The sequence below is a fragment of the Canis aureus genome, chromosome 19 (assembly GCF_053574225.1).
Source record: "Canis aureus isolate CA01 chromosome 19, VMU_Caureus_v.1.0, whole genome shotgun sequence".
NCBI classification, from domain to species: Eukaryota; Metazoa; Chordata; class Mammalia; order Carnivora; family Canidae; genus Canis; species Canis aureus.
Window position 1 is genome coordinate 48,396,010 of NC_135629.1, and position 15,242 is coordinate 48,411,251.

A 15,242-nucleotide genomic window follows, 5' to 3' on the forward strand; every position below is an offset into this window, starting at 1 on the left:
CAGTAGGCAAGCTTGTGCATGCTCAAGTTTATGCCTATCTCTTGAGTCCTGTCCTCCTGAGCTGTACTACCTCAGGGGAGGGATGATGCTAGATGGAAGTGATGCATAGGGCAAGGTATGGGAAAAGTGTGTGGACCTTCCATGCCTTCTCCAGGCATGCTACTCTACCAGTCTCCATGTGTTCACCAGCCTGAAAGCTCTCTGAACCATCCTTTTGGGTTTTTATGGAAGCTTCATTATATAGACATGATTGATTAAATTATTGGACATTGGTGATTAAACTCCATCTCCAGCCCCTCTCTGATCCCAGGAGATTAGGGGGTGGGAACTAAGGTTCCAGTCCTCTAATCACATAATCCTCCTTTGCTTTCCTAAATTCACCTCATTAACCTAATAAAAGACATCTTTATGGCTCTCATCACTTAATTTGAAGTTTTAGAAGCTCTGTGTCAGAAATGGGGATGTAGACTAAATGTATGTTTTTAAGGTATAAATCACAATATCACAGTATAAATGTAGGACTGGATGAAGCCTTTATTGGAATTCTGTCACAATGCTTCCAGTTCTCACACTGGCACAGTGGTTCTCAACCAGACAGGATTTTGCCCAAAGGGATATTTGACCATGTCTGAAGTGATGCTGCTGAACATTTATAATCCATGAGACAACACCCAACACAAATATTTATCCAGCTGAAGTGTCAACAGTGAGAAGGTGAAAAATATGATTTTAGACCAACATTTCTCCACCTTCATTGTGCATACAAATCACCAAAGTTTGTAGATAAAATGCAAATTCTCATTCATCAGGTGCCTAGTGGGTCCAGGGATGCTGCATTTCTAACAGACTTCAAGGTAGTGTTGATGCTCCAGGTCCTGGTCTGTGGGGCACAGTTTGAGAGTAAGGCTCTATGTTCTTGTGTTAGAGTCATTTGTGGGTAGCTTTAGGTCTTCTTCACTAGGAGTCTTCTGTGTTTGTAATTTTGAAAGAAAAATTTTTCGCATAACTCTATGGGTATTCATAAATTCTGTGTTCAATTATTTTTAATTTTTAATTTTTAAAAAGATCTTATCTATTTATTTTACAATGGGGGGGAAGAGAAAGAGAGAGAGGGAGAAATGGACAGAGGGAAAGAAAGAGATAGAGGGAGAGACAGCAGGGAAAAAGCAGAAGGAGAGGGAGAGGAAGATAATTTCCAGCAGATTCTGAAAGGAGAACAGAGCCTGATGCAGGACTTGATCCTGCATGGATCCCAAGATCATGACCTGAGTGGAAATAGAATCAGAAGCTCAACTGACTGAGCCACCCAGGTGCCTTGAAATTCTTTTGTATAAAGGCTCTTGAGTGTCATCAAAAAATTTATATTTGAAAAAGAGTTAGTAATAGGCAAAAAAGGGCTTCCAAAACATGTCCACATCCTCATTCAAAGAACTTTTGATAATTTTTACCATTCTCACTGGTGTGAGATGGTGACATGGATAGAACTGGAGGGTATTATTGCGGAGTGAAGTAAGTCAATCGGAGAAGGACAATCATTATATGGTTTCACTCATACGGGAAATATAAAAAATAGTGAAAGGGTAATAGGGGAAAGGAGAAATTATGAGTGGGAAAAATCAAAGAGGGTGGCAAGCCATGAGAGACTCCTAACTCTGGGAAATGAACAAGGGGTAGTGGAAGGGGAGGAGGGCAGAAAGATGGGGTGACTGGGTGACGGGCTCTGAGGGGAGCACCTGACGGGATGAGCCCTGAGTGTTATACTATATGTTAGCAAATCGAACTCCAATAAAAATATATAAAAAAAGAACTTTTGAAAACCTTTGTTTACAGAGCAAGGAGAATGCAGCCAGTAGATGGAATAAGGCTGCTAATCACTGATCTTGATATAAAGAGATTAGTCTGGGTTATCTAGATGTGATTAGTGTAATCACATCTACAGAGGAGAATGGTCCTTTAAACGTGAAAGAGGGAGGACAAAGAACTAGAATCTGAGAGACATTTTCAGACTCTGTGCTGTGGGCTTTGAAGATGGAAAATGTCAGTGAAACAAAAAAGGCAGGTAGCCATGGGAAAGTGAAATAGGAAAGGGAGTGAATTCCCCTCTGGAGTGTCCAGAAGGATCAAAGCCCGGCAGACTCTTAATTATAGCCCAATGAGATCCATTTTGGGCTTCTGACCTTCTAGAAACATAGGATAAATCTTTGTTTTAAGCCACTGATGTGGTCATTTGTTACAGCAGGAATTGAATACAGACATTTGTTCAGAAAAGTATTCTTTGTAGGAATGGAGTTTGAGCCTTTCAACTCATTCAGTCAACTTCCCTTGGGTAAAGGCATTTGGTATTGAAATCCCACCTAAAATGGAAGGAGAAAATCAGTTTCAGCTTGGAGATAATCTGTCCCTTTAGCTGGACAGTGATTTCCCACTGCAGAAATACAAATGTGGTCGTGATTCTGAGGACTTTGAAGATTTGAGATAAAAAGAACCAATTTCTTTTTTTTTTTTGGTTAAAATTTTTTAAAAAATTCTTATTTATTTATGGTAGTCACAGAGAGAGAGAGAGAGAGAGAGAGAGAGAGAGAGAGAGAGTGGCAGAGACACAGGCAGAGGGAGAAGCAGGCTCCATGCACCGGGAGCCCGACGTGGGATTCGATCCCGGGTCTCCAGGATCGCGCCCTGGGCCAAAGGCAGGCGCTAAACCGCTGCGCCACCCAGGGATTCCCAATTTCTTATTAAAATTAAGGTCACCCATTCTACTTAAATGTTTGTGTCAAAATCCTACGTTCTATGTTGATTCAAATATTTGTTCTTTCAATATATATTCCCTCCAACTTCCAGGTTTTTTCAACACAATAGATGAGATCTAAATAAGTTTCTGTGTGTCTACATAAATGTGTGTGAACACGTTTATTTGAGATAAAGATGTATACAAATGTACACACACATACACATACATTCTTAACCTTGAACGTTTCCTTGGACTTCAACAAAGTGCTTCTATACATTTATTTTAGAAGACTATAATAAAGACAGGCTTGGTTAGGGTTCTTTCAGGCCACCAAGAGAGGCTGGAAGGAGATGCCTCTTTGCACAAAAAAAAAAAAATGTGACCTGAATCACATGTCTGGATGGGAATTCAATCTCTCTAATGAGTCATTCTTTGATCCTGAGTATATATATGGATGATAAAGAATTGATGATATTGATATCGTTCAATCATCACCCATTTCATAGTTGTGACAAAATTTAGAAAGGAGGAGATATTTAATTTAGAGCAAAGAGTCCTATTTCTATGTTGCAGAAAGAGAAAGACATTTCAGTAAAACATCATAAACATGCCAAGCAAACCAAACCAAACCAAACCAAACCAAAACAAAACCAGCCAAAAACCATGCCAACCAATTCTTCATGCCAACAGAAAAAGCACAGATTTTGTGCATGGACACCAAACTTCATACTTCAATGAATGGATGGACAGCATACAATGAAATATTTTGCTCAGTAATACAAAGTATACTTTCAATTTTTCTTCATTATATTTAAGATCTTCCCTAGCTCAAAGGCAATATGAAGTTAATCTATTTTAATATTTGTTTCTGTGTAGACCCCACTTGGAGACATGTACTTGGTAATCATTTTTCCCATCACTGTGGTAGGCATGGTGGACATAGCTGGATAGGAGAACATGACCCTAATAAGGAGAATGGAACTCAATGACTACCTATAGACAAAATACAAGTTAGCCTACATTTTCAGGATAAGCAGTGAAGGCAATGATGTACAAATTATTGATGTGCACTAAAGAGAAAAACCGGGATCTCATACTTTCATTTATTGTAAAATTATATAAATATCAAACTATTTTTAGTTTGATATTAGTTAGTTAACAAACTATTTTTTTCTACATGAAAAATATGACTCAATGTTGGACAGGATGCGGAGAAAAGGGAACCCTCTTACACTGTTGGTGGGAATGTGAACTGGTGCAGCCACTCTGGAAAACTGTGTGGAGGTTCCTCAAAGAGTTAAAAATAGAGCTGCCCTACGACCCAGCAATTGCACTGTTGGGGATTTACCCCAAAGATTCAGATGCAATGAAACGCCGGGACACCTGCACCCCAAAGTTTCTAGCAGCAATGTCCACAATAGCCAAACTGTGGAAGGAACCTCGGTGTCCATCGAAAGATGAATGGATAAAGAAGATGTGGTTTATGTATACAATGGAATATTACTCAGCCATTAGAAATGACAAATACCCACCATTTGCTTCAACATGGATGGAACTGGAGGGTATTATGCTGAGTGAAGTAAGTCAATTGGAGAAGGACAAACATTATATGTTCTCATTCATTTGGGGAATATAAATAATAGTGAAAGGGAATATAAGGGAAGGGAGAAGAAATGTGTGGGAAATATCAGAAAGGGAGACAGAACACGAGAGACTCCTAACTCTGGGAAACGAACTAAGGGTGGTGGAAGGGGAGGAGGGCGGGGGGTGGGGGTGAATGGGTGACGGGCACTGAGGGGGGCACTTGACGGGATGAGCACTGGGTGTTATTGTGTAAGTTGGCAAATTGAACACCAATAAAAAATAAATTTATTATAAAAAAAGAAAAATATGACTCATGACTATCCTTTTAGTAAAATAAGAGAAGATTACTTGGGATGATATATGTTCTTTGAGTAGAAAGTATCCATTTTTAAACTAAAAGATTATTTATTTGACAGAGGAGAGGGAGAGAGCAAGCATAAACAGGGGGACTGATAGAGGGATGGGAGGGAGCAGGGAGCCTCACCAAGCAGGGAGCCCAACATGGGGCTCAATTCCCAGACCCTGGGATCAAGACCTGAGCTGAAGGTAGCCACATAACCAGACTGAGCTGCCCAGGTGCCCCGGTAGAAAGTATTCTTTTTTTTTTTCTACTTTTGTTTATTTATTTTTCTTTTTTTTTTTTTTAATTTTCTTTTTTTTCTTTTTTTTTATTTTTATTTTATTTATTTATTTATTTATTTTTTTTATTGGTGTTCAATTTACTAACATACAGAATAACACCCAGTGCCCGTCACCCATTCACTCCCACCCCCCGCCCTCCTCCCCTTCTACCACCCCTAGTTCGTTTCCCAGAGTTAGCAGTCTTTACGTTCTGTCTCCCTTTCTGATATTTCCCACACATTTTTCTTTCTTTTAAAAAATATTTAAATTCAATTAGCCAACATATAGTAAGTCATTAGTTTCAGATGTAGTGTTCAGCTGCATATAACACCCACGGCTCATCACATTATGTGCCCTCTTTATGCTCATCACCCAATTACTCCAACCCCCACCCATCTCTCCTCCAGCAACCCTCAGTTTGTTTCCTATAGTTAAGAGTCTCTTAGATTTTTCTCCTTCTCTGATTTATTCCCATTCAGTTTTCTTCCCTTACTCTATGATCCTCTGTGCTATTTCTTATATTCCACATATGAATGAAACCATATGATAATTCTTTCTCTGATTGACTTATTTTGCTCAGAATAATGCCCTCTAGTACTGTCCACCTCAATGTAAATTGTAAGTATTCATCCTTTCTGACGGCTGAGTAATATTCTATCTATGTATCTATATATCTATCTATATGTCTATCTATCTTTCTATCTATCTATATCACATCTTTATCCATTCATCTACCAGTGGACTTCTTGACTATTTTCACAGTTTGGCTGTCGTGGACATTGCTGTTATGAACACTGGGGTGCAGGTGACCCTTCGTTTCGCTACATCTGTATCTTTGGAGTAAATACCTAGTAGTGCAATTGCTGGGTCATACAGTAGCTCCATTTTTAACTTCTTGAGGAACTTCCATACTGTTTTCCAGAGTGGCTGTACCAGCTTGAGTTCCCACCAACAATGCAAGAGGGTTTCCCCAGTAGAAAGTATTCTTAAGAGATCCATGGTACCCCATGATATAAATGAGAATTTCCAAATATTTTTTACCAAGGTTGGAAAAAACTTTGAAAAAGTAGGATATGGACAAAGAGGAAAACTATGTATATCAGACAGAGTAGAAGTCTAATAAAGTGAGTGTATGGAGAAGCTGAATTCAAACAAATGGAAATTCCAGGAAATAAATAGAATGAGCAGATTCTACTTCCACTGTCTGATCAAAGAATGGCAGTTCCTGGCTCTGAGCCTGTGAGTCCTGAAATCATGGGCATTTCTTCAGCCCCATGACGATTGGCCCTTACATCTCTGGAACCCCAATGATTCTTTTCAGAGCCCTCTTTATGTCTTTGTTCCTCAGGCTGTAGATGAAGGGGTTCAGCATGGGTGCAACCAAAGTGTACATTACAGAGACCACTGCACTTGTGTGGGAGCTCTGGGTAGCAGCAGAGCTAAGGTACACACCAAGCATCGTACAATAAAATAAGGAGACAACTGAGAGGTGAGATGCACAGGTAGAAAATGCTTTATACTTGCCCTGAGCTGATGAGATTCTGTGTATGGAGGAAACAATCTTAGAGTAAGAGTAAAGGATCCCAGCGAAAGGACCACCAGCCAGCAGGACAGCTGCAAAATACATCACCAAGTTATTAAGAAAGGTGTCAGAACAGGCAAGTTGGATCATCTGGTTGAGTTCACAAAAAAAGTGGGGGATTTGGAAGTGTGTACAGAAGGACAGCCGCAACATCATTAAACTATGTAGCAAGGAATTCAGGATAGACATGATCCAGGACACCAGAACTAGCAGTTTACAGAGATGAGGGTTCATGATGACCATGTAGTGTAGGGGGTGGCAGATGGCCACATACCGGTCATAGGCCATCACACTCAGAAGAAAGATGTCTGACACGGCAAAGAGTATGAGAAAATAAATCTGTGAGATGCAGCCTTCATAAGTGATCACTTTGCTCTGAGTCTGGATATTCAGCAGCATCTTGGGGATGGTGGTGGAGGTGAAACAGATGTCTACAAAGGACAGGTTGTCAAGAAAGAAGTACATGGGGGTGTGGAGGTGGGAGTCAGAGCCAATGGCCAGGATGATGAGTAGATTTCCAAACACAGTGATCAGGTACATGGTGAGGAAAAGCCCAAATATGAGGGTTTGCAATTCTGGTTCCTCTGTTAATCCCAGAAGAAGAAACTCTGAAATTCGTGTATCATTTCCTGGTTCCATGTGGTGGAGATGACTTCAAGGACAGAAGCAAATAGCATGACTAATTTTCACACAAACTTATGTTACTCTCAGATTTGAAATGCTTTCTTTTTTATTCTAGAAATTCACTTCAATATGTTATGCCAGTAAATGGTCTCCTTAAGGAGATCCCCCGTACCACTATAGTTGTGGAATTTTTGTTCCAATCACTTTTTTCACAAAAGGCCCTGTATTCTACAGTTTTAATTTAAAAATTATTCTAAGTTTTGGAAACATAGATTGAGCTCTGGTCACATTCTGGCATGTCTAGGCAAGGAGTATGGGGTGCTAAAGTACAAAATGATAGAGAAAGAATACATTAATAAATAAGAAAACTAAATAGCATTTCAGTTGGTGGCGGTGGTATGAAGAAAGGGAAAACAGGGATAAAGCAGAGAAGGATAGGGCATGCTATTTTCATGGATATGAAGGCCATTCTGCAAACAGGAGGGCACTGGAACACAGACCTCAAGTTAGAGAGGGAGGTAGACCAAGGTTTATGGGGGAAGTGTGTGCCCGGCTGAGGGAATGGTCAATGCAAAGGCCCCAAGGAAGGTAGTTGTTTCCAATGTTCAGGTTGAAGAAGTAAAGCCAGTGCTGCAAGAGGAATGAGCAGGAGGGAGATTGAGGAGAGACACCATCAGACACGCTGAGGAGAGGAGTGTTCTCTCTGCTAACTCTGAAACCTCATGACACAGGGACTTCCCTGTCCACAGTGCCTCTCCCACTGTGTTCATCCTGTTGCAAAGGCATCCCAGGAATTGAACCAGATCCCCTTCTTAGTGGCTCTCTTGATTGAGTTCTGGCCCTTGTGTTGTGTCATCTTGGGATTTTTGAGTCCTGGCACCCTTATGTGGGGACTTCTCACACTCCACAAGTCACACACCCACAGGACACTATGGCCTCCTGTGTTGTGTTATTCCCCTGTCTTTCTCAGCCTCTGCCATCCTGGTGATGGCAGGAATGGATCCAACCCAAGTAGGTCAAGTCAGTGATCTTTCCCATGCAAAATACATAAATTCCAATTCTTTTTTTTTTTAAAGGAATTTGTTTTATAATCTTTTTTTTTAATTATTTTATTTTATTTATTTATGATAGGCACACAGTGAGAGAGAGAGGCAGAGACATAGGCAGAGGGAGAAGCAGGCTCCATGCACTGGGAGCCCGACGTGGGATTCTATCCCGGGTCTCCAGGATCACGCCCTGGGCCAAAGGCAGGCGCTAAACCGCTGCGCCACCCAGGGATCCCCATAAATTCCAATTCTTAAGCCTCCTAAGAAAAAATAATATATGTATATTAAGATATATAGTAATATATTTATTATAATATTATATTTATTAATATTAATATATTATAATCTATTGTATTATAATAATATTATTATAATTTATAATATTAATATAATATTAATTATACCCTGCTGTGAGGACGGCTCACGCTCTACAAGTCACACACCCACAGGATACCATGGCTTCCTGGGTTGTGTTATTTTCCTGTCTTTCTCAGCCCTTGCCATCTTGGTGATGCCATGAATGGATTCAATCCAAATAGGCCAGATCAATGATCTCTCATCTGCAAAATGTAGAAATGGCTCCCAGAAATGCAAATTCTTAAACCTCTCAGCCAAATAATAATATATATGTATTTTAGTGTACACTCCCCGCCTCCGAATGAGCAAACAGATAAATCAACACCTCAGGAAAGGAAGTATATACAAAACAAAAGCTGGGCATTTTAATGTCAGGCATAGAAGACTTCTATTTCCTTTATCTCCTGCATCATTATTTGGCTGATTCATTTCTGTGTGGTCTGATAGAGGATGAGGTTAGTCTCTTTCTCCCTTTACTTATGTGGCATCTTTTCATTGATATTTTTTTGGTTTTGATTTATCTTATGACAAACCCAAAGGGCACACTAATCCTCAAGCTGGATTTCATCCAATGTGTGAAGGGGTCCCCAAGCATGCCCTATAATCCTGCCCACACCATGACAATTATAACATTTTGTACTCAATAATTTGCTTCCTATCATTCTGTCAGTGGATACATATCACACACACAATTATTTCATTGTACTCTTCCCTTACTGTGATGATACATGATTCAAAAGTGCAGAGGCTTCATCTTCTTTTTCACTTTTGTTTTTTCACCAAGTTACATGAATATATGTGCTTAGCAAAAAGCCTAAAGAATAAAAAAAGCCCTCTAATACAAATATAGAATGAAAAGATTGAAGGGATTACAAAATCAGGTTAAAATGCAAAATAAGTAGTTTCATAACAACTGTCCTAGGCAAATTTGTATGAAAACCCCAAACAAACTGAATTGGGATAAAAATAGCAATAATTAATGATATCAATATGGATTAATAATTAAATTGGGAAAGACCTAGAAAGAATATAACATGTAGTGTTCCTAGAATGTTCTGGTCCATGGCAGATGCTCAGGTTTTACTTGTTAAATGAGTCAGGAATTAGGTCTCAGTGTATAGAGATTTTATTTATTTATTCATGAGAGGCACACAGAGAGAGGTAGAGGGAGAAGTAGGCTCCCTTGTGGGCAGCCCAATGAGGGATTCGATCCCAGGATCCTGGGATCACACCCTGAGCCAAAGGTAGACACTCAACCACTGAGCCACCCTAGGTCTTAGTGTATAAAGAGTTTTTCCACATGGCAAGATTGTATTTCAATCATTGGAAAAGGTTGAATTGCGAAATAAATGCTAGCATAAAGGGATATATGTTTGGAAGGATATGAAATTCATACCATCTCTCAGATCTTACTAAACCTCAGGGTAAGTATAACTATACAATATATTAGAATGTCAAGAGAACTACACATAAAATTTACAGTGTGGCAACATCACTTAAATAAAACAAGAAACTCAGGAGTAAGTAGGTAGACATTTAAATAAAAAGCAAAATTTTTTTATAGTAAAATTATGTTTCAAAAGTCAAGAAATAATGCTCTGAGGAAGTCATTTGAAATGCTGATAATATTTTAAAAATAAAAGAGAGAGGGGGAGACAGAATAATGAATGGGTATATAATGATAAAAGCCAATCAGAATGGTCATCAAAAATATGAAGTTCACTGAAACTGAGGGATGGTTTAAGAAAACAAGAAATCTCTCTTTCACCCAGCAGCCAGGGGTAAAATTTCTAGAGCTCTACATTCTTTGTACTTGGAACTTTGAAACTGGTAACTAAGGGCTTACTGTGAATTTGCTGGCAGAAAAGTGAGTGTTACAAGGTTGAAGGCAGAACCTGAAGGCTGCTGTGTTCCAAATACTAAATAGTCTTTAACTCAGGGTTCCTCTGTCTCTGCACTAAGGAAATTCTGGCCAGAGCCTGTTCTGGGGTGGGGTGTGTGCTGTGCATGGTAGGGTGTTAAGAGTATCCCTGGTCTCCATCCACCCCTCTCCAGTGTGACAGGCAAAGCTGGCTCCCGACAGTGATCAATGTCACCCGGGGAACAAAATCACAACTGATATAGTACCACACATTCAGTTTAACACTCTCAACATACTTTCTCTAGCATTGCTATAAAAGTAATTTAATGATAAAGAATATGAAAGACTTTCAAAAGTGTGAGTAACTGTTACCCTGTGAAATTGACATTAGCACTAATAATACATTATTTAATCAAGCCAAAACAACAAACACAGTGATCATTCACTTTGGGCTAAGTTGAATTGGCTCTCAGATGATGATGGATTCAATGTTCTTGGCTTCCATTCTCTCTGACCCTCTCGTCTACAGTCCACTGGGGTGTTGGACTCACCTGGCTGGGTGTCTGACAGGAAGGTCACCTTGTGGAAGTCTGACTTCCTCCCTGGATGTCAGATGATAGGAACTAAAGCTCTGTCATCAAGCAAGGCAGCAGGAAGGAGTAAAGCATTGGCCCCCAGCCAGAATTAGGACTCTGAATGAAGAGACAAGAAGCATGGTCTTCACCGTCCAAGGTTGCAGGGGGTGAGGGACTGGAGATGAGGAGACATTACAGTTCCGTGTCTGCTCATTAGGTGGATTTCCCTCTTGTGACTCCAACCACTGAGCACATGATTCCCAAGTGGAAAAGTCCTCTGGACAGAAAGATTGTTTTCCTAATGAACCTCAATTCCCAAAAGACTAGGTTAGAGGTCAAGTGAATCCAGTTTTGTTTTTTTTTTTACTCCTTTCCCCTAATATTGCCCCCTTCCCAAGGTGTGAATCTCCTATCACCGTATCTCTGTTCCAATTTATAATTTTCTTCAAATCTAAGACTGAGAACTTACCTGGATTAGGTCTCTCCCTCTCTCTTTTTAAAATTTAAATTCAATTTGCCAACATATAGTATAACACTCAGTGCTCACCACATCATTGTGCCCTCCTTAATGTTCATCACTCAGTTACCCTTCTTCCTACCACTTTCCCTTCATCTATCCTCGGTTTATTTCCTAGAGTTATGGTTTATTTTCCTCTCTAATTTTTCCCTATTCGGTTTTCCCTCTTTCCCTTATGATCCCTTGTACTATTTCTTATATTCCACATATTAATGAAACCATATGATAATTATCTCTCTCTGATTGACTTATTTAACTCAGCATAGTGCCCTCCAGTTCCATCCACATCAATGTAAATGGTAGGTATTCATCCTTTCTGATGGTTGAGTGATATTCCATTGTATATATATATAACTAATGCCTTTTAGTTTTGTTGATTGTTTTCTTTGCTGTGTAGAAGCTTTTAACCTTGGTGAAGTTCAATAGTTCAATTTTGCTTTTGTGGAAACAAAAAGCTGGGGGCATTACAATGCCTGACTTCAAGATATCCTACAAAGTTGTGATCATTAAGACAGAATGGTACTGGCACAAAACAGACATATAGATCAATGGAACAGAATAGAGAACCCAGAAATGGACCCAAGGCAACCAACAGAGGGACTGGGTGGCTCAATCAGTTAAGTGTCTGCCTTCAACTCAGGTCATGATCCCAGGGTCCTGGGATTGAGCCCTGCATTGGACTACCTGCTCAGTGAGGATCCTGCTTCTCCCTCTGCCCCTTCCCCTGCTCATGCTCTCTCTAGTTCTCTCTCATATTCTCTCTCTCTCTCTCTCAAATAAATAAATAAATAAATAAATAAATAAATAAATAAATATTTAAAAGGCAACCTAGGGAATGGGTATTTGCAAATAGGTATTTGCAAATGACATATCAACTCTATGGTCAACTAATCTTCTACAAAGCAGGAAAGAATATCCAATGGAAAAAAGATAGTCTCTTCAATAAACAGTGCAGGGAAAATTGGACAAAGACATGTAGAAGAATGTAACTGGACCATTTTCCTATAACACACACAAAGATTAACTCAAAATGAATGTAAGACCTAACTGTGAGAAAGGAATCCATCAAAATCCTAGAGAAGAACACAGGCAGCAACCTCTTTGACCTTGGCCAGGGCAATTTCTTGCTAAACATGACTCCAAAGGCAAGGGAATCAAAGGTAAAAGTGAACTATTTGGGCTTCATCAAGATAAAAGCTTCTGAAAAGTAGAAGAAACAGTCAAGAAAACTAAGAGGCAATCTATGAAATGGAATAAGATATTTGCAAATGCCATATCAGATAAAGGGCTTGTTTCCAAGACCTATAAAGAATTTGCCAAACACCCAGAAAACAATCAAGTCAAGAAATGGGCAGAAGATATGAACAGACATTTATCCAAAGAGCACCTACACATGACTAACATACACATGAAAAAATGCTCCACAGTACTTGGAATCAGGGAAATATAAATCAAAACCATAATGAGATACCTCACACCAGTCAGAATGGCTAAAATTAACAAGACAGGAAACAACAAACATTGGTGAGGATGTGGAGAAAGGGGAAGCCTCTTATAGTGTTGATGAGAATGGACAGTGTCATAGCCACTCTGGAAAACGATATGAAGATTCCTCATGAAATTGAAACTAGAGCTACCCTACAACCCAGCAATTGAACTACTAAGTATGTATCCCAAAGATACAGATGTAGTGACCCAAAGGGGCACTTGCACCCCAGTGTTTATAGCAGCAATGTCCACAATATCCAAACTAAGAGCTGAGATTTCCACTGACAGATAAATGGATAAGGAGATGTGATATGTATATACAATGGAATACAACTTAGCCATCAGGAGCAATACTTGCCATTTACAAGGACATGGATAGAACTAGAGTGTATTCTGCTAAGAGAAAGAAGTCAATGAGTGAGAGATAATTATCATATGGTTTACTAATATGCGGAATATAAGAAACAGCATAGAGGATCATATGATAAGGGAGAGAAAACTGAATGGGAAGTCATTAGGGAGGGAGAAAAACCATGAGAGACTCTTAACTATAGGAAACAAATTGAGGGTTGAAGGAGGGAGGTGGGTGGGGGATGGGGTAATTGGGTGGTGGCCATTAAACAAGGCATGTTATTTGATGAGCACTAGGTGTTATATACAACTGATAAATCATTGAAATCTACATGTGAAGCTAAGTAGGTAGTTTATGTTAGCTAATTGAATTTAAATTAAAAAAGAAATTTCCAGGCATTTGTGATCTAAGTTTAGAGAAACCATTAGGGATATATGAAAATGGAAAAGGGTAAAGAGTCTGTATATGAGACAGAGCAGAATCTTAATAAGTGACTTACTTAAAGGTATGGAGAAGTTGAATTCAAACAAATGGAAATTCCAGGAAATAAATAGAAGGAGCAGATTCTACTTCCACAGCCTGATCAAAGAATGGCATTTCTGGCTCTGAGGCTATGAGTCTTTCAATCATGGGCACATCTTCAGCCCCAGGATGACTGGCCACTGCATCACTGGAACCCCGAAGATTCTTTTCAGAGCCCTCTTTATGTCTCTGTTCTTCAGACTATAGATGAAGGGGTTCAGCATGGGTATGACTATGTGTACATCACCGAGGCCACTGCACTTGCGTGGGAGCTCTGGGGAGCAGCAGAGCTAAAGTACACTTCTAGGCTTTAGAGTAAAATAAGGAGACAACCAAGAGATGCACAGGTAGAAAATGCTTTATACTTGCTCTAAGCTGATGAGATTCTATGTATGGGGGAAACAATCTTAGAGTAAGAGTAAAGGAACCCAGTGAAAGGACCACCTGCCAGCAGCACAGTCATAAAATACATCGCCATGTCATTAAGAAAAATGTCAGAACAGTATTCCTGATTACTTGATTGAGTTAAAAAATGAGGGATTTCCGTGCCTGTACAGAAGGACACCCACAACACCATTAAGCTCTGTAATAAGGAATTCAGGACACCGATGATCCAGGACACTAGAACCAGCAGTCCACAGAGCCAGGGGTTCATGATAACCATGTAGTGCAGGGGGTGACAGATGGCCATGAAGTGGTCTTAGGCTATTGTGGACAGGATAAAGTCGTCCAACTCTGCACATAGTAGGAAAAAAATACATCTGGCTGATGCAGCCTGCATAGTTAATGATTTTGTTCTGAGTCTGGATGTTCCACAGCATTTTGGGGACGGCGGTGGAGGTGAAACCATGTCTACAAAGGACAGGTTGGCAAGGAAGAAGTATATGGGGGTGTGGAGGTGGGAGTCAGAGCTGCCGGCCACAATGATGAGCAGATTTCCAGACACAGTGATCAGGTACATGGAGAGGAAAAACCCAAATATGAGGGGCTGCAGTTCTGGTTCCTCGGATAATCCCAGAAGAAGAAACTCTGAAATTCGTGTAACATTTCCTGGTTCCATGTGGTGGAGATGACTACTAGGAAGGTAGAAAAATAACATAATAATTTTCAAGGAAATGGCTTTTATTTATTTATTTGTAACTCTTTATTTTTAAACTTCAATTTAAATTCATATTAGCTAACATACAGTGTAATGTGACTTTCAGTTGTACAAATTTTTAAATTTTTATTTATTTATGATAGTCACACATACAGAGAGAGAGAGGCAGAGACATAGGCAGAGGGAGAAGCAGGCTCCATGCACCGGGAGCCCGACGTGGGATTCGATCCCGGGTCTCCAAGATCGCGCCCTGGGCCAAAGGCAGGTGCTAAACCGCTGCGCCACC

The 15,242-nt window shown here is 39.8% G+C and overlaps 1 protein-coding gene and 1 pseudogene across 1 annotated transcript; both read right to left on the reverse strand.

Moving 5' to 3' along the window:
- Nucleotides 1-6,221: 6,221 nt before the first annotated feature.
- On the reverse strand, nucleotides 6,222-7,154 carry LOC144289327 (olfactory receptor-like protein OLF4). The gene has a single exon (XM_077857481.1). The coding sequence runs from the start codon at nucleotides 7,152-7,154 to the stop codon at nucleotides 6,222-6,224; it is 933 nt and encodes a 310-aa protein (XP_077713607.1).
- Nucleotides 7,155-13,961: 6,807 nt separating this feature from the next.
- On the reverse strand, nucleotides 13,962-14,917 carry LOC144291109 (olfactory receptor 7A17-like; annotated as a pseudogene).
- Nucleotides 14,918-15,242: the final 325 nt, after the last annotated feature.

What these genes read in the sequence shown, in the direction of transcription:
- LOC144289327 (XM_077857481.1), bottom strand. Translation starts at nt 7,154, where the DNA reads ATGGAACCAGGAAATGATACACGAATTTCAGAGTTTCTTCTTCTGGGA.